The 25,147-nt window shown below is 37.0% G+C and overlaps 1 protein-coding gene across 12 annotated transcripts in view; it reads right to left on the reverse strand.

The window, feature by feature from the left end:
• The window catches only part of PTPRM (protein tyrosine phosphatase receptor type M), a 441,163-nt gene that overhangs the window by 142,625 nt on the left and 273,391 nt on the right, over nt 1–25,147 (reverse strand). For 6 of the 12 annotated variants that reach the window (XM_064433927.1, XM_064433947.1, XM_064433884.1 and 3 more), the window contains 2 exons: nt 9,486–9,618; nt 2,568–2,597 (listed from right to left, as the gene is read on the reverse strand). In XM_064433927.1, the coding sequence (XP_064289997.1) occupies nt 2,568–2,597; nt 9,486–9,618 (163 nt within the window). The remainder of the gene's footprint in view (nt 1–2,567; nt 2,598–9,485; nt 9,619–25,147) is intronic. The other 6 variants (XM_064433938.1, XM_064433893.1, XM_064433977.1 and 3 more) reach the window with 1 other exon arrangement.

Raw genomic sequence — 25,147 nt, forward strand, 5'->3', positions numbered from 1 at the left:
AGTGGGAGGAAAGACTGGCAGAGGTACTTAGGCCCATTAAAAAGAATTCTCAATAGCACTACTCAACTATTTTTTCTGTAATATCTATTGACTGGCTAACTAGTAAACACAAGATAAAATAGAAATAATTCTCTGCCAAATATGCACAGCTGTAGGGCCACCTCTGATGATTCATCAGCAGCTCTAGGCATCTGCCAATTTTTTCTTTTTAAATTTTAATTTAGGATGGATCTAGAAGTGGCAGAGATTGCAGTCTGCTAGGAAAAAGGAGCCCACAGCACACAAGGAAAGCAGCACACAAGACAATAGTAACTATTTCAGTGCATAGATGCTCACTTGGATGTTACAGCTTGCATTTACAATGACTAATCAGTAAATTTGAATATGATACTCAGTATAGAAGTGGTAAATTAGCAATGGCAGAGTACTTGAAATTATGTTTCTCAAAATATAGAACATTTTATAATCCATACCAACTTCCTCAGCTAAAAATAAAATTGTAATGAATCGTGCATTCATCTAAGATTTCCACCAATTTCAGTCAAATTGTGTGATGCGTAAACAGGTGGGGAATTTGGTCCAAAATATTTCCTCCTACTGACAGCCAGTCTTGACTGAACTTTTCAGGGCTCTTCCCTTCTTTTGCCAGATGGGGAACAAAAAACTGTGAGGTCAAAATCCCACAATTTCTATTGGAAGAGATAATCAACCCAATCTACAAAGTTACTGAATTTGTATCACACTAGCAAAAAGATCTTTTCTTGAAGTCACTAGGAGAGTACTTCAAATAATCCTGGGATGCCCTATTCCATCCACTATTAGCAGTCTCTGTGATTGCAAAACTAGGGACAAAACCTGTTTGTAAAACCTAAAGAAACCATTCCAATTCAGGCATTTTCCTTTGTCTGTGGAAAAAGAGAGAAAAAAAAATAGAATCCAATTTACCTAAATAATGAAACAGTGTTTCACTTAATGTTCCATTTGTTTCAATTTTGTTTTTGATTTAGCCTTGAGACATGAATCATATTAAAATATAAATTTGAGTATATTTACTTATTAAGGCAAGACCATGCTACATGGCTTACTGTATTATATTCTTCTGACATTTTGAAGAACTACATTTAAATGCTCCCAAACGGAATTTATTTTTTCTAAGGTATATTTAATGGAAAATATGTCTTTTAATCTCAGGAACAGAAACAAATTTTGCAATACTGTATCAATGGAAGAGCTAATTTTTTCAGACCTTAACATTAATACAATGCTTTAAACAACAGTTTAAAAAAATTGCACTATACATAAAGTGTCAAATAAGGTAATATGAAATCTGAATTACTAACCATATGAGCAGTTTCCATATATTGTGAAGTCTTAGAGAATTTCAGTTATGAGGTTTAAATTTTAGTTGCTTTAATTAATTTGAAGAATGGTTTTGCTTGGTTTCTTGAAGACCAAGTATTCAAGACAGAAAACATTTAATGATTTTTTTCATAAATTCTGTAAATGAATGTTTGATGCTTTTTCAAAATATGAACTGAAAACATATGTATTTAAAAAGTTTGAAGAGCAACTACTTTGAAGGGAACTTTATATTGCATTTAAATAAAAAGCATTGCTGAAATGTGTTCCATTCAAGAGTATGCTACCACTATATGTACTTAAAAACCAGTACTAAAATTTATCTAATGCAAATAACACCCCAACTTCTGTAACTATGTAAAAGTATCTCATAGGTTCCTCTGGCTTTTAAATCTGAGGTTTAAAGAAAACAGATAACTGCTGCACAGCTGATTTTTGCTGCTGGCCAACAGGATTACACAAGATTAAACACATCTAATTTTGCAAGACCCCTAGCATTTTGCTAATCTATTATGTACTCCTTGTACCTGGAAAGCAAGAAAAAGTGCATAGCCTCAAAAAGGGATTTTCTAAATTCACAGAAGAACCCTTCTCATTCATCACCTGCTGACAACAGGGAATGAAGCGAGGCTTTGGGTAAATAAAGAAGCATATAACGATATTACGAATGGTATAAAACCAAAAAAATTGTTACTTACTGAAAGTTATGCTTCATCCTGCCCTCATTTTTTAGTGATCTCCTTTGAAATTCACTCTAGAAATAGTAACTTATAATGTTTATGCATGATCAATACTCATAAAAAACTAGTAATATGTACACAGCAGCAAATGGAAATGCTTGTACATGTCTAACCAATGCTGTAATTTCACCAGTATAAATGAGAAAGAAACTACTAAATAAATTCTAAAAATAGTTATTTAAGCATGAAATTTTCTCATTGACATGGTAGTGATATTTATACCTATCATTTCTCAATTAAGAAAATTCTTTACATAATGTTATTCAATGGACTCTAATGCACAGTATGAGACATAAGAAACTCGTAAAAAGCTAAATATTTCATTACATTATTGACCATGTTGTTTTTATCTTGGTGAAAGTTTTACAAAGTATGTTTTTATAAGGAACTTTCAGTATTAGCATTCACTACTCAGGCCTGGAACAACATGGCAGATAGTGTGCCTCTGATGACAAAGAAGTTACTTACAGGTAATAAGTGTAGGAGTGATAGCTTCTTCTGCCATGATGGTGGAAGGATTAGGCAGTGGTGGAAAAGATGAAATGGAAGGAAAGAAAAGTCAAATATTAATGTATGAAAAATCAAGATGAAACGGAGACCTGAACTGGTGACACAAATGAAAGGTAGCAAGAATGTATATCTGGGCATATCATGCAATGTTTCTGGAATAGACAGGTGACATATCCAATTTCCATAACACTTTGAGCCATACCATATATAATGCATCTCCAGCTGTTAAATCAAACCACCTTAAGGTACATCTACTAAGTAATATTACGTATTTAATGTCTGTTCATATCTGCATACACTACACACACAAATATTCCCAATTAAAGTGCTAAGTAATTTCTGATTACACCTCAGTCGCATTAGGAATAAGGATATAGAAATTATAGCATGGTGTTAGAAGATTAGGAATAAAGAATTTCAGAATATGCTTTAAGTAGCTCCTCTTCCTGTCATAACACTGTAGAATCTTAGCCTATCCCTTTTTTTACTTAAGGCAGTCAGTTCTGCCTTTGAAAGGACTTATTTCCAGAGGGGGGAAATCCATGGCCACAGCTCTTTTAATATTTCAGCTTTTAAATAACCTTTTAAATTCAGAAGGAAAGGATACTTACTGTCATGCAAATAAAAAACCTATCCTGGGCTAAAATTGTATTGCTAGTATTTCCCCATGTGGCAGAGATAAAAATAAGAACTGATCCTGTATCCATGTTATTTCTGCCCACATGAATGCCACGAAGAACAACCTGGGAGACCCAGCACCACCAGCTTGACAAATATGGGCTCTGTCAGCCTTGCATAACCTCTTGCACAGCCAGATACTCCACCTAGACATGCTCTGTGTGAGCACATAGTACAGAAGCCCTCCAGCTATGCTCTTCTGCTTTACATCCCTCCCTCCATCCCTCAGTTATGAGCCCACTGCAAGCAGGACTGCAATCCTCCAGAAAGGGCAAGTTTCAACCCAAATGAATTCCATATATTGACTGCAATTAAAAAAAGGCTGGAGATCTTAACACATCTCGAGCATAATGTCAACTAGCATTCACATGTTGGTAAGATAAAAGACTGAAAGGAACCATGTAAGCATTTGTAATTTTTACAGCACATGCACACAGCCCTTTGACTACAGAGGAAACATGTAAACAGGCCTTGCAAAGGACTGTAACTAATGTTAACTTGCCTCTGGCTACATGCTTCAGGCATCCCTTTGAAAACTAGGCTTTCATCAAATTTTCTCTCTCATCTTCTTTGTGTGAAGATGCCGTTAGAAATATTTCCCAGTTTTTATTCCCATTTTTCTGATGCAAACAGTATTGTTCAAACACAAGACACTACACACTGCATATTTAATCACATGGCACATCTGGAAAATGTGTACCTGCTAAAGTTGTGTTTTAGAAGATAAATAAGGATAGAGTAAGGGGCAAGCTGCAAAACAGTTGTAAGCCCCTTTGCATTCCATAGGGAACATGGATCAGGTCCTATCAAAGCACTTACCTGCACTATAAGCAAGTGGTTGTTTTCTAGTTCAGTCATAATTATATTTCCCCCTATCTTTCTTTTCAGAATTACTCATTCTCTCACTTTGATTTAGAATCTCATGACACTGCCAACCCTGTTTCTTGCCATATGTTGCCACGAGAAAAATTTAATGTAATTAGTACAAATGTTCTCATACTTCTAAAAGATGTATAATAATTTGAGAAACAACAATAAATATAATTAATCAGTGAAGCACTGGTGGTACTTATATGCAGAATTCTGCCAAATATGTTATAGAGATAAATCATTCCTTATGAAAAAAAAAATGCTGAAAATCCAGAAACTTTATTGTGTATAAATGTCCCATTAAGCATTTGTGTAACATGAGAAAAAATGGAAGTCTCAAGCCAGCTATTTTTTTATTGCTACAGTTGTGAGATTTTCCATATAAAAGTCTCTGAAAAAGAGCACCAAGGCTCTCTCTCTCAAGAATAACTTACACTGAAAGAAACAGGTAAAAAGAATACGTTAAAATCCTGCAGAAAGTTTTATACTTGCAAGTTTTATACAAGCATTTCAGGCCACATGCTAAAACACCATCCTTAACTGAATGGATTTACCTTTTTTAAAAAATGTGGACAAGCTCCATTTTTCCTCCTACATAATGAATACAAACTCAAGTTTCTGTCTATGTCTGAAAAGTTTCTTTCTGTTAAAAAGACTGATGCAAAGATTTTGGCCAACATAGGCCAAATCTTCTTATGAGCATAGCTCTTCAGTCACTTCCCGCTAGTCAGGTTATTTTATGTCAATAAACTGTTTCTGCATATAGTGACAATATTATGCACTTTTAACCCTTTTTAGACTGAACACATAAATTAATTTCATGAATCCCACTTAAAGAAAGAGGCCCCACTACAAAATTTATCAAAATCAGCACATGAGGCTGGCTGCAGAAGGATTGACCCATCACAATGGAAACTTTTGGAACTGTGTCATTACCTCAAAGTTTTCTTCCATCATCTCTCATTTACAGTTGGCCTACAAGGAAAAATGCAGTTCAGGGAGAGGAGACTGGAATTTTCCTTCAACCTTATTATCTTCAGTTTCTATCCTAAGTGTTTGAAATTGTTGGCAAAGGTGTATGCATAACTGAACAGCCTGATTTGCTATCGGGGAATGGGAACAATGCATTCCCAGCCTGGCTCCACTGAGAGCAAAACCCTTCCTTATCCACTGCCAGAACCAAGGTCTCTGACTTAAACAGATGCTACAATTACATACATTAGAAACTCATGGAAGGCTCAGGCACAGAGACAGCTGAAAACAGAAACTAAACCCAGATAAAACAAAATAGCCTTTTTATGATCAGAAAAACTCCATTCTACAACTGAATCAGAAGCCAATGGAATAAAATTTTAATAACTGCTTCCTTACTGCACTCCCATTGCAGCTACAAAATGGCAGCCCCAATGGAAACAGCTGCCCCAAAGACATAAAAAGGGCTTTTAAGCAAATGTTGCACCACTAACCTACAAACTTAGGCAAATTTTGAACTTTAACTTAAATAGAATATAAAGAGAAAAAAAAACAGGAAAGGAAAAAATAAAGCAGTAAGGGTCTAATTTATGCAAGTCTTGATTTAATTGCTATTGCTTTTCCAAAGGTTGCAGCAACAGTACTCTCATTTTCACTGCTCTTTAAGTTGCCCAAAGGATGAAGTTACTTGGTGCATTCTTCATTTTCAATGTTTTTATAAAATCTTATGCAAGGAGATCAAAGACTGGGTCTTACCCAAGATTTACCATGCAGGATCAGACTCAAAATCTACTTTATTGTGGATCAATTGAAATACAATGAAACATGTACTGTTTTCATCTAACTTCATGTAAATTCTTATGTGAGAGATACAGAGCATATCTGAGGAGAGGAAGCCTATTGGCACTATTCTAACTTCACAGAGAAGAATCATCTCATTGATATGACCATACTGGTGTCAGGAACAGCTTGCAGGTTCCTAGACTACATTACACAACACCTCTGTGCAGGAATGCTGATGGATAAAGAAAAGACAAAACAGAATGGATAAAGAACTGTGAACAACCAAGTGGAGAGATAAAGAAGAAAGCACTAACAGTCCTCCCCTGCCCCATGTGCCAAGTTTACAAATTTGTTTTACTTCAGTCAAAAGCTGAGTGTCCCTACAGAAAATGCTTCTACCCTCACTAGTGACTCCAAAATATGCACTGAATTGCTAGGCCACCTAATCTCTCTGTTCATGATAGAAGATACTTCAGAAGACAATTATGTAGTGAAATTAATAATGCTGCTTAATGACTGTTAACATTCGCAGAACTTCTTTATATACTGCTTTGATAATGGGCATATCCAAAGCACGTCTGTGCTGCACTGAAAACCTCCTTGAATGTTGGTCTTCTCTGCTTGGCTAATGAATTAAAAGTTCAAGAGACTGATCTGTGAAAATCTGTGGTGCCTGGAACCAACCAAGCAAAAAATGGTTGTTGACTCAAATTAGGTGGCTACTTAAGGAATGTGCTGGACAAAGTCATGGTTGTAACACATGTGAAACTGCTTTCCAAATCTTCTGACAATGGAAATAAATGGTTTTATATTAAGTTAATTAAGTACTGTGAAGCCCCAGGGACAGAGTCGGTTTCATCTACTGGTACGATCTGAAGATCAAATACACAAGACTCTTTTCTCTGGAAGAATGAATGACACATTTGCTTTGGGATATGCCTTGGGATAGCAGAATGTGAATGGGATTTTGCTGTAGCCAGCTCCAAACAAGACAAGTTTCAAAGCACGTAGACTCAGCGCAGTGAAACCCACCATTGTAGCCCAGAAAGTCTGCACATAATAGTGCAGAGAACAAAGAGGTTCTCAGGGGAAAGGTGCCACTAAATTACAAGGTGCTATTTTATTTTTCACTCAGATCTTTACACCAGTAAAGCTCCTGATAAAGTAAATGAAATAAAATGATCAAGTGCAGAAGTCAAACGGCTCACTAGCTTGATAAGACTGTTTCCCAAAGTAGCACCTAAAACATCGCAAAACTGCAAAATCACTACAGTCACACTAAGCTTGTGGCATATTTACACGTTTTTTTCAAATGCATAATGTATACACAGTAACTGAACCAAGGTGAAACCAGAGGGGCCCTCAGCAGCCTAGTGAATTAATGCACCAATAACAATCTATTGAATAATCGGTTCATCTTCTGCTTAAGTCATGAGTGTAATTGTATTCAAGATCTTCTATGCTCCAGCAGATGATGCTTTAAGAGGCTTGGGACGCAATATACCCACCTCCTGAAACTCTCATTAAAGCCTAGTCACATCCTGTTACACAAATGAACCATCCTTACTTTTTAATATTCGCTTCAGCTCATTTCAGTTTGTTTTGTTCAAGGCTGCAGCATCATTCTGGGACATGTTTTAAGTTATTGGTATCATTCTTTCTGTACTACACAATGAAATTGTGTGCATTTGGCAACAGAGTCCCTGGACTTGTATTTTCAATAGTTCCATCTCTGTCGCAAGCAGATTCATTTCAAAAACCAAGGAAGCTCACAAAATGCACTTTTTCTTTAACAACAGAATTACTATGAATAATAATTACTCCACTGTGGCAGACAGAAGGAATCAAGTATCCTTCTGCATTAATGCAAACACTTAGCATCTGAGCTGTCCTGCCTCTAATAATTAGATTATCAAAGACTTTTTCTCTAGAGAATTAAGCAGGAGCTGGCATAGCATCCATTTAGCCAGAGACTTGGACACCTTATTCACTTTGAAACTATTTGGATCATTTTGCAATACTCTCCCTTCAAGATGAAGAATAACTTGTCTCCCTTGGGTGAATACATTCTACCTTTGGCAGAAACACTTAAGGAGAGGCTCAGAACTGAACAGAGAGAATGATGAATGCTGGTCAGGAATTGTGAAGAAGGATTGGCCAAAAAATACAAGAAGCCTTCCTCCCTGCATGCCAAGTGCTCTGTCTGGCCCTAGGGAGGAGTTTGAGAGTTCAACTGTTAAAATTGAAGGTATGAATGATGCAAGAAATCGGAAGTGGGAAGAAAAAACTACTGCAAAGTCAGAGCAGACTTCAACTCTGCTACACTGTACTTTATTGAGTAGACTTGATTACTGGGTCAATTCCATTGCCCCAGTCAGACTCACCCTGGGGCTTAAGTCTCAGTCTCTTCTGTATGGCAGCTTCTGAGTGCTTTACATACCTCTTGTCATGACCTGGCCCCCAGCCCTGGCCACAGCTTGCCTTTCTCTCCACAGAGCCCTTCTAACTCATGGCCCTGCCTCTGTCTTCACAGAGAGTGAAAAGCAGCTACTTCTGTTGCCTGCCCTGAGGCACTGTCAGACAGCTGCCTCCTCTGCTGTGCACCTCCACTGTTCAAATTCTGGAAGAAATTCAGGCAGCTCAGGGGGTTTGGACTATCTCAGACCTGCCAAACTAGTTAACATACAATTAAATCACACAGGGTTGGGATGAGCCAAATCAGGCCAGGATTGCTCTCAGAGGAAAAAAAAAGGGGATAATTCAAGGGGAATAGCAAGGAGGTGAGGGGTTATGGGACACAGTAAGGAGACTGTGGCAGAAGCGGAAGGAGAATTTGTCACTCAGCCCCTTTACACATCACTTGCACATTCCCAGCCTCACCTTAAACAGCTGCAAATCTCACATTGCTCATTACAGAACCTAAAACCTTGACTCTATTTGCTAATTAATTTCTCCCAATCTAGACTAAGCTTCTAAGATAATATGGAGTTTTTTTCTTATCTATGCCACCTCCCTAGCTATATTTTTCCTGTTACTATTTTATCTCTAACAGTGTTGAGAAAGACAAACAATTTTAAAAGCCTTACACTTCTAATGTAGCAGTTTTCAAATGATATTCAAGGCAAAACAATCTCAATGTGTGAGAGTGTTGAACCAGCATTTGGAAACATTCAGCACCACTGTAACATTTTCCATTGTTTCAGGAAACGGAGTTTATGCAGAACAGTACAGACCTCATTCTCAGCACAAATTACCTTAGCTCTAGCTCCTGTTTGACTAAGGATTTCTTTTACATGCAAAAATGAAACTACATCTAGCTTCCAGCTGATCTGTCAAATAGGGTGGAGACTCACAAAGGACCAGATACTCTGATTATTAGAGTCCATCATGCAGTACTGATATAAGGAGTGCTAGAATCATTAACCTCAAGTTGTTATATATAAAACAAAGACACAAACATTAATTCTCTGTGGGTACGAAGGTGGCTGGATACTTTTACCAATATCAAACTGAGTACTGCTGCAGGAGATGCACTATGAATATGGACATAGAAAACATCCACTAATTGCTCACCTTTTCTTCATTACCAGCACGACTCCCAAAAATATAATGACGAACAGCAAGATGCCTGCAATGACTCCAGCAATTTTAACAGTATGGTCTGTCTGCTTTTCAGGCTCCGGGTCTGGTTTTCGAGTGGCAGCCCCTATGGAATTGACAAAAGAAAAATAGCAATGAGGAAAAGAATAAAGGTGTTATTCTTTTGATGTTTATACACTTAACCTACTAATGTCATTAATCTTATCCAGGGCCAACAGATATCAATGCTTGGTCTTTTAAGAAAAATTTCTGCTTTCATACGCATTGCTGGGAATATAATTCTTTATATTGTTCCAAGACATTCTGCAGGACCACAATATAGATGGGATACCACTGCCAGCCCTGACCCTTTACAGAAGCCTCTTCACAGATTCACAAATTTCTATATTTTTATTATCTGTGCTGGCTCCCTTTTCTTTCTTCCATTTAAAAACTTGCTAACAACACAATAACTATACTAAGCCTTTATCCAAATTTGATTTGCTGGAACATTTTCCTCAATTATTTTTCATAAATGAAGCTGTAATTCCATAACATATTAGCTTAAACACCTGGAAAAGTGAGATAAGCTCATTTACCATGCATTTTACCCACAATTGTTTTTTTACACAATAGACTTTTTTTTTTGCCTTTGGAAATCTAAATCTAGGTCACATCTGGTAGGAAAAAAGACTCCTTCTAAGCAATTTATTCACAAAGTGGGAAGCAGCTGATGATCACACCACTGGCACCTACATTTAATATCTGTTTAAATGAGATAACCAGTGCCTTACAGCAGCTACTGTCTTAGCTCCTCCAGCTTCTCCATTTAAAAAAAATAACATCGTTTGTACTGTTTACTGTATAATGTGATGGAACGTCAAATCCATGTCTGATGAAATATCCATTTCCCCTACCAAATGAGTTCAGGATGAAAAAATGTTAAGGAAGCAACATTCAATTCACTAAGCTGATTTTATTTTTTTATGGACTTGGTTTTTTTTTTTTTTTAAATCAAAACGTGTCAGCATCCATCATTTGAGGCACCATGCCATAAAATGGACACAGGGATTTATGGATAGCTTTCCAGGTACAGCTTTTTTGGGAAGGGAGAAGGAAGAGTAAAGCCTAAGTGCAGTGTAATCTTTTAAGACAAATTCTTGTACCACTAACTGGCATTCAGAGAAGATTCTGACAGCACCAACTATATTTTACTTGTTTCTTTACTTTCTCTTTCCGGAAAGGAAGGAAATTAATGGCTAATTTACATGAAGAGCTATTTTCTGAAAAATAGAATGAAAACATTTCCAATGTTTCTCCTCAATTTTGACCAGGATATTCCAAGATGAAGAGTATTTCTGAGTGCCCACAGTTATACTTTTGGCCTACATCTTCAAAACTCCTTGCCAAGAAGAATGCCAGAAAAACCTGCCAGAAAAGGTGATAACTATTAATCAAATCATGTCTAGAGCTAACTGCAGGAACCGGGTTCTTTGGAAAATTCTGGCCAAGGTACTTTACATGAGTGCTAAAAATCAGAGAAAATGATGTGCTTGCTGTCCCTGTGCCCAGTCCCACAAGAATATTAGTTCGATAGAAATACACACACACTTTTCTGAATTGGTAAAACCCTTACTTTGTATGAATAAAGGATGATTCATACTTTGTATGAATAAACAGTTCTATTTCAATTTTACTGTATCCTATATAAATTTAAAAAAAAAAAAATTCTATATTGCTGTACTCTTCAAAGCACTCAATACTGCAGTAGATATTCACAAGCCATCAAGAGCATGTTCATGCAAAAAGCAGCTGTTGAGCTGCACTTGGCCGACAGGAAAGAGTGAATCAAGTATGATGCAAATGGTAAGACATACGAAGGACTCCAAAACTCTCTTTTAAATCTAAAACCCAAGAAAGAAAGAATCTAAAGTCAATAGCAAGTAGTGTCTTTTCAAATGTATCTTCTAAGACTAGTTTCTTCCAAAGCCTATTCGTCATTATCTCCTTCAGGTTACCCCAGCCAACTGGAATACTCATCAGTAATGACTTGCTAGAAACAGCTTCTGCCTTATGGTTTCATTCCTTATGTTAAGGCTTCCAGCATTAGTTTTGGGAATATGAGTGCTAAGCAGTGAAATTAAGTAAAGGCAACCATTCACTGTACTATCCAGCGTGTTCTACCTCAGTGCCAGGTCTCTCTTTTGCAGCTCACGGTCCTCAGTTAAGGGAACCAGCGACACTTACACTATGCAGAGGAGAGAAAATCGTATTCAAAGCACACACGTTTTCTGCATATGATGGAGCACAACCTTCATGAAATGCCTTCCATCACACAAAGCATTATCCTGACGGCAGTATTGAACAAGCTGGAGTATCCACCACTAATGCAGAATCTCTAAAGAAAGCCTAAACTGCAAGCGGCACAGAGCCTAACGTCAGGACACTCAAACTCCCATATTGCATCATTTATTGATTATCTGATTGAGGAATCAGTTCAAATTGTCTATGAAAAGAATTTTAATGCCGAGTTAAAAATAGGATACAGCTTCTCAAGGTGATGTATTCAGCCTTACAACAGAGGTTGCCTTAAAACTGGAAGCATGTTTTTAACAAGCCTATTAAAAACTCCTGTCATTAATTATTATAAAATAATATTGGCATTACTTCAATTCTCCTTTATTTCCAATCAGCAGCTTATTTATTTGCTGACAAAATGTTACTCCACTATTGTTCTCAGTGGTTTCCAAAAATCTATTTGGGTAAATGAAAAGAACTTTCATCTTTCTTGAACATTCCTTGAGTTTTTTAGTATTAGAAATTTTGGATTACCTTTCTGCATTTTATTTAATGCTGCTTATTCACTTAACATACTTCAGTTTCTCTACAACTGGATTTTAGAAAATTGCTGTATTCTAATCCACTCTTCATACCCCTTAGCATTCTGTTTGGATTTATTTCAACATCAGATGGACACTGGAAGTTTTTTACTGTGTATTATTTACAGTGAAACATGCAGCCCTTTCTTCAGTGCAGTATTCAGCTTTGAACCCTTTACAAGTTAAAAGCCATTCAAATTTACATTTTAGCATTCACCGAGACTGAAATTTGAGTTGGTACTACCTCTTCATTCAGTTTCCTTTTGTCCCACTGAAATTCTTCATAGTCTCATGTGAATTTCGCTAACTCCTACCATCTAGCACTATAATCAAGAGCTGCTGCCCTGACACTGACTCTTCCAGGCATTTAATAAGCACACCATACAGCATATTAAACACTAAAGTGCATTAGCTATGAAAAGCAGTGTCACTTTATTTCTCCTGTGTTTCTGTCTCATAAGTAGATGTTGATTGAATGATATTTTCCTCTCACTTCATAATTACTTCTTAACTGATTTTTAACCCATGTGCACAATTGCACTGGCACCATGCAGAGATGGGTGAGCTGTCCCTAAGGGGAGCAAGGCAACTCAGGGCAGTAGTTCCGAAATTAATTTTGCCTCCTGATAAACTGTAATGTCCATTTGTGCATTTGGTTTTGTTTGTATGTTTTCAAGAGATATGGAAAAGCACTATTGCAAGACTTAAAAAAAAATAGGTGCTTTGATTTCTCTTTTACTCTGCTGAACTGACAGACGCTAAAAATATTGAGTGAAATGTAATCTTTCATTACAGAAACGGTGTTACTGATACATTATTTTATCATGATGATCTAGTCTTGGTGGCTTATTTCTTTATTTTATTACTGATCTTGCAAGCTCTTTGTCTGACACAGTAATTTTTATTGTTCTTGACTGCCCTGAGTCTTTAAGAATATATTGCTACGAGACAAATTCTGTGCCTCCAGTAAAATATCTGTATTTAATGAAAACAGGTCATTAAGTTGATGTCAACAACTGAGCTATGCCCACTGCATTTTCTCACAACGCTGGACCTAATGACTTACTTGGATTTTTTTGTTTGTTTTATTTTTAAGATTTTGATTCTACCCTTGCATACAACAACTGACTTCAAGCCTTGCATAATAAACCCTCACTTCTGTTTTCTGAGATTGTCTGGGCAATCTCAGAAAACAGAAGCTGAACACAGAGTGAAAACACTAGCTCTTGCTCGTGGGAGCTGCAAGAATCAAGGCTAAACTGACATATACTCTGTGGTGCTCCTCTAGAAAGACAATAGGTCACTGAAGAGCAGTGAGTGGAGGATAGCTCAAGGGAACTGCTTAGAAAATGAAAGGACAAGGAGATGTTTCCTGCCAGTTTAAAAAAGATTAAGGTGCTGACTTTGGAAAGTCTTTACTTGATGAAAACAAGTAGAATGCTTCCTGCTACAAGTGAAAAACAGAGATACACTTAAACCCTATAGTGCTGCAAAACCCAGCAAAGCATTTCCCCAGGCCTCCTCTGCTGAATACAGTGGAAGACACTCACATTGCTTGCATCCATACCCTTAGATATTTACTTTTCTAGTTAATCTCAGCAACTACAATTTCCCTTTCACTGACTGATTTCTCATTCTTTGTGGCTCTCCCAACAATAGCATTTAAAATGTGAAATATGTTTCTTTTCCTTCACTGAGAATGGCACTCAGCTGGCCTGACTTTTCCTCATGGATCCCGTTTTGTTCCATACTTTGCAAGCCTCAGTGACAATATTTTTAAGTAGCACCCATGATACATCCATAGTATTCCACATAGTTTTTCACTTAGTTTTTACTCTCAGACCTATTCCATCAACTTTTTCTTAATATAGGAATCTCCTCTGAAGTTTAGTCATTACTCTGCCAGTTCATGGCATCTTACTTCCTCTTCAGAATGAGAACTGAATCATAGTATCTAGTTGCTCTATTAGTGTCTGCCAGAGTTAGAATTCTTAAATGACTTTGTGCAGCTAAATTTCTATTTCCACACAACAAGTTAGAAGACTGGATAAAAAAAAATTCCTACTCTCTCTTTGAAGTATTTCTGCCACTTCCTTTGGTGGAAAATTTTCCCTTCCTTTCTCACTCAGAAGGCACAAGTATCATGTTATCATCAACCTCAAAACTTCATAAAAAATAATCTCTTGCAGGTAGCTTATGGATAGAAAAGGTTGTAGCAGAACTACTTTTCACTATAATGAAAGCTAAGGTGAATGAATTATGTGAGCAAAATAATCATTCCTTTAACTCTGAGGCAAGCACTATCTTGTTTTTCAAGAAAAATGAAAATGTTTTCCAGTAAAAGAAATGGACCTCTACCAAACTGAATAAACTCTCTTTCTCCTTCTCTCTTTGTGAACAAACTTTGGACTTGCTTTTCAATATTTCTTTTCCCCAAAAAATGACTGACCATTTTACAGAATAGAATAACTAATAAAATAATCCTGGCTCAAAAGTCTAGGCACTGCTGGTTATACTTACAAAGAGAAGGGTAAGATTTAAGCTGTTACTAGTAAAAACTAGCTAAAGGTTGCTTCATCTAAAGCACTCTTTAAAAAATCCAGATGTTTCTTCTTTTATTTGAGTAAAAAAAGAATCCCTTCCATTAATTAACTAGACCAGTTTCATTTTATTTCTCCCACTCAAGCCTGACCGTAGCTCCTACCTTTTGTGCTTCCTTTCTGCAGCTTTACACTCTCAAAAGGTATTTGCCTGGTAAGATGCTTGCAAGCCTTTCCAACTACATTTCATCCACAGGTGTTCCAGTAACTGATGTAGTGGCTAACCTTACAAGGCTTTAAGGCAGTAATAAAGTTAGTTCAGATCATCCTATTTCCCAGTCAAATTTGAAACCAACTTTTGAGTTAGTAACTACCCTGTGATTTTTTTTTTTTTAATACAGGCAGTGAGATTCAACTATCACATCTCGGCACCTACTTTTGAGTTATTCCACAGAGTGAGTCAGGAAAATGAAACATTATACCTCTGTGTGACAGCTGCACCGTGATGAGGTGGCAGAAATCATGCAAAATGGTACAAGGCAGAAGAGAGGCAGAGAAGTATGATGTTTCCTTGGAACACCCATCACTAGGCTCCTATTCTCCCTGCCACAAAGTGAGAAGACTGAAAAGATCAGAGAACTTGGCTTTAAAGAATCTGCCCACGCTCTCCAAGGACAACATGAATTACAGAGGCTACTATCATTATTACTTCCTATTATTTCTATGATAGCAGGAGCTAGAAGCTGTAAATCAGACCGGGAGCCCCACTGTGCTAAGAACAGGGCAGGCACACAGCTAAGTAATCTTTGCCACTAAAAGCACACAACCTAGCCGAGCTAGGCTGTAGGAGGCAGGTGTAGCAATCACAGGGGGAAGGGGGAGGCAAAAACCCCTAAAAAGATGCATTTGCAATTCCCAAATAGTTCCATCCTTCTTGCTCTTTTAACTAGCTGGTATCACTCAGCATTTTCAGTTAGTACCACAGCAGAAACAGATCTTCAGGAGTGATTTGAGGGACTTACAAATATTTTGATTGATGATGTTCGTTGGGGTGTTTCAAGGAAGGAAACAATATAAATGTTCATTCACATAAAGGTAGGAAAAGCAGAATTGCCAAAAGTAAAGGGCTGTGAAAAAAGACAGTATGACAAATTAAGAAAGAATGTTGATATGTTTGTCTTGGTATGAAAACAGGTGCTTCACAGAGGTAGGTCCTTATAAATGTCAAATGACCAACAGGAAACCCAATCCTTAATCACAAAACACACTGCAAGAGGGCAGCAGTGCAAAATGTCCTGTTTCCTCCAGAAACACCATTTCTCCCTTCATCTCACCCATGACTGCATAAAATGGTACCCCTATTTATAAATCTGTAGCAGCAGCATAACTGATGCTGTGAGAGACAAGCCAGTCTGACATGCTTTCAAGTTCATTCCAGATGCCAGGATTTCAGCCTGTCTTGGAGAAGACCCAAAACAAATACAGATCTGTAGATGAAATTAATTACCACCCTGGCTCTTCTGTTTATACTGTAAGTGACTGGCATTCAGTCCTCATCTGCTAGCCAGCACGTATCTGCTAACAAAGTCTTTGTTTTATTACTCCTGGTAGAACTCCAGCTAGGAGAGTGAGTTCTCCCTTGCCATGCTCATTGTTAGCTTTCCAATCAGCGCTTCTCGTTCTCCTTCAAAATTGCAAATTTTTGTCCATATGGTAGAAGTTATGAGGAGGTGTTGGGCAGGGTACACTTTGTGCCAGAAGGGGGTTTTGATCAGCATTTTTTCAGTTTTCTCTTTAGCCCATGTCTTGAATAAATTAGTTTTGGAAATGTGGCAAGAGTAAGGACTGTTTACTCCTCTTTTTACAATATTCTTCCCTTCTGTTCTTGGTTTTTCTTGGAAATGCTCATGTATAAACTGCTTTTTCTGCATGACAGAGACAGTGTTTTCTTTCTATTTTGCTAAGCATAGGAGTTGTTTAAGTGTTGAAATCAACACAGTCTGACTTTCCCTCCTATGATGTGCTCACCAATCTATTTTTTTGAAGCCTGGGAAAGGAGGGCAAGCAACACTTACATTTTAGCAGGAGAGTATTTTCTTTGCAATTTATGATCATCATCACAATATCTATGGCTGTGTACAGATCCTCTTTGCCCTGAAAAAGGTTTCTGTATTTCCTGAGGACCATTATATTGGTATATTTTTTATTTGGTGTTTTTTAAATACAGCAAAATACAGACTTGTTAGAAGGTCTGTGGTAAGAAGGGATATCAAAATAAGGCTCTGCTGTGTAACAGTAGTTATGAATTATTAATTTTGTTTGTGATATTCTTTAGGAAAATGTAAATATAAATGACAAAGAACTGCATAAAAAGACATGCAAAGAACTATTTTCACTGATGAATGCAACTCATTTAATTGACTATCACATGAACTGTGTCTCTCACTGGTGGATGATTCATGTTGGTGTATGTGAGCAGAAAGACTATTTTGGTTAAACATCTGCATTTCTGGTTGACAGGAATAACAACATTCTTTACAAAACATGCCTAAAACAAATGAAGTTCCCAGTTTGACTTCTGGTCTCATCCCAATCTATTGGTCTCATCACAATCTATTTTTAACAGGATTTTAATCCAGACTATTTAGACTGGATTTTTTCTGGAGACTGTGGTTTAAAAAAAACCAAAAACTTAAGCAAGCAAGTGTTGATAAACAGCTCATTTCTCCTTTGAAACAAAGCCACCATCCTTTCTACTAGCTCCTCTTTGCCTTTTTCTTTTAAGCAAAGAAACTTAAATAATTAAAATTCATAAAAATGTTCCTCTCTTGTGGGCACCCAAGGAGTTGGAGGCCCTCATTCATTTGAGAAAAAGCATAAGCCCTCACACTTTAACAGCATTGAGCTCATTAAGGGATGTTTAAAGCACACTCAACAGCTGTACCATAACCAGAAATTATTAACAAGTCTCAAATATACAGACACAGTGTATCTCCTTCTTGGAATAAATAATTTACTAAGGAAAAAAAAATATAAAGTCTTTAGAACCTTAAGCTTTCAAATGGCCCTGAAGGGCAGTTTCACATACTTTAGTCTATTTTATGAAGAAAAAAAAGATGGCTACATATTTATAGGTTCTCACTATGTGTGGCCAAAGAAGCAGCCACAATGGAACACACCACAGACCTCTATTCCAACAAATGGAAAAGCCACGTCAGCATAACTGAAAACAGCTCCCACCATTGAAATAAAAGTTGAAATCTCCTGAGTTCTGTGGAAAGATGAAACTGGGCTTCTTTACCAATTACTCTCAGACTACACAAACACAACAGTGACCAATATGATGAGACACACATTTCTAATCAAGGTTGACTGAGGAGCAATGAGAATATACTTGCATCATATTGGCTGTATGCATGTAGGTATCATACTGAATAAGGAGGAGGAGATCTGAGAGGAGAAGCACCAACAAGAGCTGAAACGGCAGGTTTTGAATGTAGGCCTTGTTCCCAGGTGATGCTCTGTTAAAGATGTGCCACCTGCAGCCACTGGAAGTGCAATTGCATCTTATAGCCCTGACTTCTGTGAACAAGAAGTCCTAGAGGCACATAATGTACAACAAGGGTAGCCTTTAGACCTGAAACATTTGATTTTATGGTTCTCTACACAACCTCAAACCAGCAGTACTCATGGTAGAAGAGTAACTCTCTCAAATTAGCTCTAAGGAAATGAAAGCAGACAGTTTAGATTGATCCTGTCCATACCTAACACATTTTCTAAGCAAGTCAGCACCACTTTCAGACCATCCCTCTAGAAGAAGTGGACAATTTACCATCAGCCCCAGAAATGTATGTGACTTCCACCTATTTCACCAAGGAGACCTCTTGGTGCCTCCCATGCTTTCAACACTAGATCTACTCCTGAAAGTATACTGAGACATGACAAGCAATATCAGACACCACTGAGAATTTATTTCAGCTCTCTTCTAGAAACAGAAAGGTGTGGATTTGAAGACTGAAGAGGATTCTGCCCTCTTCAGGGGAGATAAAATGTGGTTTTCTAGTATTCAGTTGGCTTCCAACAAGCAGGGAAGACATGAAATCAAATCACAGTAATGTTTCTAGAGCTGACCTGCTCAGGGTGAAACCCAGCTACAAAACTAGATGCTTTTGGCCTGGACAAACACAGTTGTTTTATTTTCCATCCCTGAATGCAAGGGAACACTTCCAGCATGGGAACAAAACAACCTGAAGCTATGGGCAAGAAGTACCAGAGTGAGGTATCATCTTCTGATCTAGCTGTCAGCCATGGGCTTAAGCAGAGGAACCCAAATAAACAGTTCCAAATGGTAAGTCAGTGAAGGCTTGGCTACTTGGCCATTAGGAGAGGGACAGAGGGTAATGCAGTAGAGGTATCCCTGTGGGAGGTCTGAACATCATGGATGATTTGGCCTGTGCTGCCACTGGCTCACAGATGAGGCTTATATTCCTGGTGACTTCCACTACCAACCTCCCTTCACACTGCAATCCTTATGAAAGATTCTACAGAAATCCTTCAAAAACAATCACACTTGGAATTTATTTCTCTACCCACAACTTTTCCTGGAAGAAAACATAACATAGTTATGAATGTAACAAAATAAATGGAATTATAAATAATTCCACAAATTATAATTCCACACATAAATGGAATTATACATGTAATAAAGCATTAAGAAATATAAAAATTGAAAAATATGTTTGTGATAAATTTATAAAAAGTAGGAAAAGATACTCAAAACTTTTTTTTTTCTTTTAAAGCATTTCAGAGTCAACACTGTTTTGGAGCCGGAAGGTCAGCTAGAGGAACTGGAAAGCAGAATCAGCACAACAAAGGAAATATAATTCCACAGAATTCTAAATCTGTCTTTGTGCCAATACAGTGTAGCAGTTCTTTTGTTCACATTTCAGAAATTTTTATAGTATTGCCAATATAAAAACCTATTCAGACCGAAATAATGTTGAATGCACCAATATTCTACTACAGGGATAAGAATAGACTAGGCCTCCTCTGAATGGCTATCACTGATTTACATTTTGGTTTTCAGTTATTTCCTGTAGGTTTTAGGGGTTAAAGGAAAATCTCCACTTGTCCTACTTGATTAAGAATGCCTTGAACAATCATTTTTATAATCAGGTCTTTTCACTTTTAATTATTGACACATTGACTCAGAAGCAGTCTAATTCAATGACAGCATACTAAAAAGTGCAACTATTTTGCTTCAAAAAGGTTTATAGAATACTTTGTTTACTTTTGACCAATTAGAATTTACTATTTTTCCTATATTTTTCACTTTGTGCTTCCAAGGTGAACTCAAAAGTTTAAACAGAACCTGATAGTACTTATTTCCCCTCTTGACAGCTTAAAACCATGCAAGACACCAACTTCTGTTCACTTTTATTGAAAACTGAGACTCAACTTTCATTTGCACGGGAATTTTCTATGTACACAAAAACATTTTAGTGCTTAGCACTGCTAGAAAAACAGATACACCTGAGCACCTTTCTCAGAGCTGTAAAATTATTGGTTCTTGCAGTCAAACTCCCATTAGTGCAGAAAAGATAATTTTCAATATATTGTCTGAAGAAGGTGTTAAAAACTTGTCAATAACTACAATTATGTCTTGCACAGTGCTGAACTGTTACTCCAAGCAGACAAATGCGGCTTAGATACTTATTCAGATTTGAGCTATTTCAATGAAACTAAATGGAGTGAATTGCTGAAACATTACTTTGTCCAAGACAGTACATTCTGTAATTTTTGCTTAAAGTTAACAGTATTACTCTCCTCTTTGCTACACTGCTCTGTTTAACTGTAACATATCTAAATGCTCACCCATACATTTAAATAGAGGCAGTCCACATAATATTGCCTTAAACATTTGCCAAACTCTCCAGTGGTACAAACACCAGATTTGCAGTCTCCAAGAACTACAGATAATTTTACCCACATCTGGTCCCACATTTTATTTAAACTTAAAATTCAAAGTGCTTAGCATTTTATGAATACAGTCAAAAACTACAGCTGGGAAACAGTGAAATTCATAGGGTTTTCTAGTTACTACTTATATCTCTGAGTTTCTTTGTCTTCCCTTGTCTCTCCTTAATTTTTCATTGTGATACATACAAAACTCTGTTTCAAATGTAAAAATCAGAGGCATATTTTTTAATACAGAAATGAAGTAACATACTATATGACAGCTATGCTCTAAAAATTACCTACTGTTTTTTTGCATTGATTCAGATTTTCTGTTTGATGTACATTGCTGATGTCGAAACATTTTGAAGTGGGTGTGATACTGACCGGTATCAGTAGTAAACAGATGGCAGAGATTCCTTCAGTTTGTTAAGAATTTATCCTGGTCATTTCATTCATATAATTACTTTCATGTCTGGGTTTTATACTTCCATTCTGTGTAATGTGAATAAGAAAAGCTGCCTCTCCTCCCAACTCAACCTCAAACAGCCTCACAGATATCCTGACATGAAGACTACACATTACTAAGAGAACAGATTAGTTTTCAAGGTAGGATGAGCCAAACAGACCCATCTTTAGTGGTTTACATTAAATTTGGATGGCTCTCGTCACAAAAGAGATATTAGACACTTGGAATAGTATTTTTCTCTCAGGTATTAACTGGAATACTCAAACTTCCAGACTGGTTTTGTACTTGGGGGATGTGACACAGCTCCTGCAATGACTGACTACTACTTCTGTGGCAACCAACTTTTTAACTGCCCTGAATAACAAACAAACTGTTTCTACAGTGGAAAACACATCTAATTAGGCTACTTGTCCTTCCTAAAGGGTAGGGAAAGGTTGATACTTCCTTCTGGTTCATGGGATCTTCTCCAGCTGTTGCTGTCCCAGGTCTGTAACACAGTGGCTCTGGCAATGCAGTGCCAGGACAGCTGAAGAACCCACACCCCTGTGGCCAACCAGAAGCATCACTGGCCAGAGAAAAACTGCTGATATGACTCTGCAGTTTATCCTCCCTATTGTTCTACTCAGGCATGGGAGTTGGAAAGGTCCCATTTCCAAAGAACATTAAAGGAACTATTATTTTAAAACAAGAAGTGGAGTATTTAATATAACTAATATAATCACACTGATAACTGACTTCTAATCAAGTTGGGCTCTTTATTGTGTACAGATGGCAATGGCTTGTATTTGTATTATGGGTTATTTCACCATTTGGGAAATGTTATTAGCATTATTTTTAGGCCTTTGTCTTATTGTTTAACTTCAGCTCTTCTTCAGTTGCTCTGTGGAAAACATACTTATGTTTAAAAGCACAGATGCTTTGGCTACACTGTCTTATATAAAACCTGACATTTGACTCTGTAACGTACTATGGGAAATAAAAGGGAGAAAAGGAAACAGCAGCTCCCATGGCACTCCTGTATCCTCTTAACATTTTCTTGTAACTATACTGTTTTATAGATGAAACTGTCACTGCAAAAATGACAAATATAACACATAAAAGAACAGAAATGGGCAATAAATCACAAGTGACACCTCAGCCCATTGAAATGCATTCAGCCAGTGCTGCAGAAAGTAGGAACATTTCCTTTTTTTGCATTGTGCCTGGCTGAGCAAGAGGACCAGAATCCTTGAACAACTGGTACAGCAATCGTTGGGGCCATCACATAAAAACAGGCTTAGAATTTCACTTAGGAGAGTCAGATCCATTCTCATCCTGCTTTCCTTGTCACTTGATCTTGCAACAGCACTGCAATATGGCTTTGACTTTACAGCACACAGGTGCTTATTCTACCCTGGATAGCTATCCACAACTCCAACTAATGCAAATGTTGTCCAGAAGTATCAAAACAAGAATAAACTTCTAAAGTAGTGTCTTGAACCTGCAGACAGACACGTCTGCACATAAGCTTATTATTACAGACTCAGCTAGGAAATAGTGGGTTCTACATTGCCCAAAATAGCACTTCAAGTTTTAGCATGTCAGAGTACACCTAAATCAATGTTATATGATCCAGGATGGAGAAAAAAATGAATTTGAAAGTCTGTCCAGTACATGTTGTTATACCTCAGATGCTTGTAAAGCAAAACAATCAAGGTAAATAGCAAAACACTCTTTCTCAAATTTATGCTGTTGCTTTTTGCATTAATAAACAAAGTGTGTTTTCAGTAATGCAGTACAAATCTGGAATAAATCCCTTGACATTAAAAAATTCCATGAAGTTGCGATTTAATCAATCAAAGATTTCAGTTTATTTTTTTCACTTTTACAGTGGAATGGCTGACCCAGAACACTGCAATAAATCTTGCCATATACTGAATGCACATCTTAAGAAATGGGTATATTTTACTCAAGTGCTAACTTCACAAGGGAGAAGAAACTGACTGGGATTATTTTATGACTGCTTTTAACTTGTTTATAAATATGGTGATCATCTAGACCTTAAGGTGTGCAGGATAAAACCAATGTTTTAAACTTCTGCCCCTATCTTTTACAAAAAAAAAAAAAGTCTTCCCAATCATTAAGTATCAGTTACTTTACAAAACTTCTGACAGATCTTGCTGTATTTGATTTGTACCAAGATGTTCATGCATGAAGAATGTACAATACAGAGCTCTCTCTTGCAGCTGGATGTGTAATTACAATGGGTCGTAAAAAGGGCGTTCTATGGAAATCAGTCTTAATAACATCCAGCAAAGTAGTGGCTGCTCCACTAAATCACAAATGGAAATACTTTAATTCAAATACAAGTAGCTCAGACATATTTCAACAATTAAGAAAATGCCTGACAGAATGAACACCCTAATCATGATTCCAAGCATGCTATTTTATCAGGATGCAGAGAACAAAATATACGAGGGCCAAGTGAATACCAAATATGGCCAATTTAAACCTATTAGATGAAGTGTCTCTTACAAAATACTGAAACAAACTGCAAATGATTTCAGTATTTCTCAAAAAGATGGATTTTTAATTCGACTTTGGTGTTAAGACCATACAATCACATTTTTATGTGGTAAGTTTTTTGATAACATTGTACATGATTTCAATTGTATGTTAAACCGTATTTGTTACAAAAACACAGAGACAGTATCATGAGTACTACTATGCTTCATGTATACATAATCTTTTTCCTTGCACACAGGTATAAGATATTAGCTATTTTCTGTCTGTTGAAGGACAGGGTCAATTGAGTAGATTTCAAGTTAGTTACTTTTGTAAGGTAACACTGAAAGCTAAACACTATCCCTCAAATTTGAATTCCTTAGCTACTACATTATTGGATCACTGAAAATTATGTATTGGCCAAACACTGATTTCCCTGTTTTGCCATGTAAGAGTCAAAATCACGCAGTTGCTTTTACACTAGGTGTAAAAGCATTGGCTCTCTAACACATTTCACAAGTAACATATATCTTATGCTATGACTTAAGGACAACTACACTGTAGGTATTTAAGTGCAACTGCAAGGAAAAGTTCTCTTTGCTACAGGCTGCAAAGGCAACCTGAAATGGCTGTCCAGATATTTAGGGTAACTGGCCCGTAATCCTTTAAATGGTAGACCTGTTATTTTTATATGAAAAAGGAAGGAGAAAGGAAGGACAAGGAGAAATTAATAATGCATTGTTTATCAACTGCACCAGTAAGAGGCAAGACGATGATGACGAGGATGGAGGAAATGAGTGCAAGCAGAATTGGCTTGAAAGCTGAGCTGTATTATCATGATATTTGTGAAGAGGAAGACCTTTCAAATTTGGTAACGATATTCAGGAATGCAGCCAAGATTTTAAATTTTCATTATGCAAGAAGCATCAACTTCCAATGTAAAGAAACCCGAAAATGCCATCCTTGACCTTCCCACTGCCGCTTATGTATCTCCTCAAATGCTAAAAGATGAAAGTAATTTCTTGATCTCAAATATAATTACTTTGGTTCTGAACAAAGAAGTGAGGAAAAAGCACTGAAGAGAAAATGCTAAGTGACATTTAACAGTTACAGCTGTAGGGCTTGTGGTAACTACAGTTAGAAACAGGCCTGTACTTTCACATAAACAAATCCTTTCCACAATCTTGAAATTTATAGGAGAAAAATGTGGGGACAATGTGTATCACTCTCAGCTCCCTCATGTGTGGTCCAGTTTCTGTAAACCTCCTTTAAGAAAGTCTTTGTGCTTCTCACGGTACTGCAGATCCCAATACTGCTGTACTGCCCTCA

This window comes from Passer domesticus, chromosome 1 (assembly GCF_036417665.1).
Source record: "Passer domesticus isolate bPasDom1 chromosome 1, bPasDom1.hap1, whole genome shotgun sequence".
NCBI classification, from domain to species: Eukaryota; Metazoa; Chordata; class Aves; order Passeriformes; family Passeridae; genus Passer; species Passer domesticus.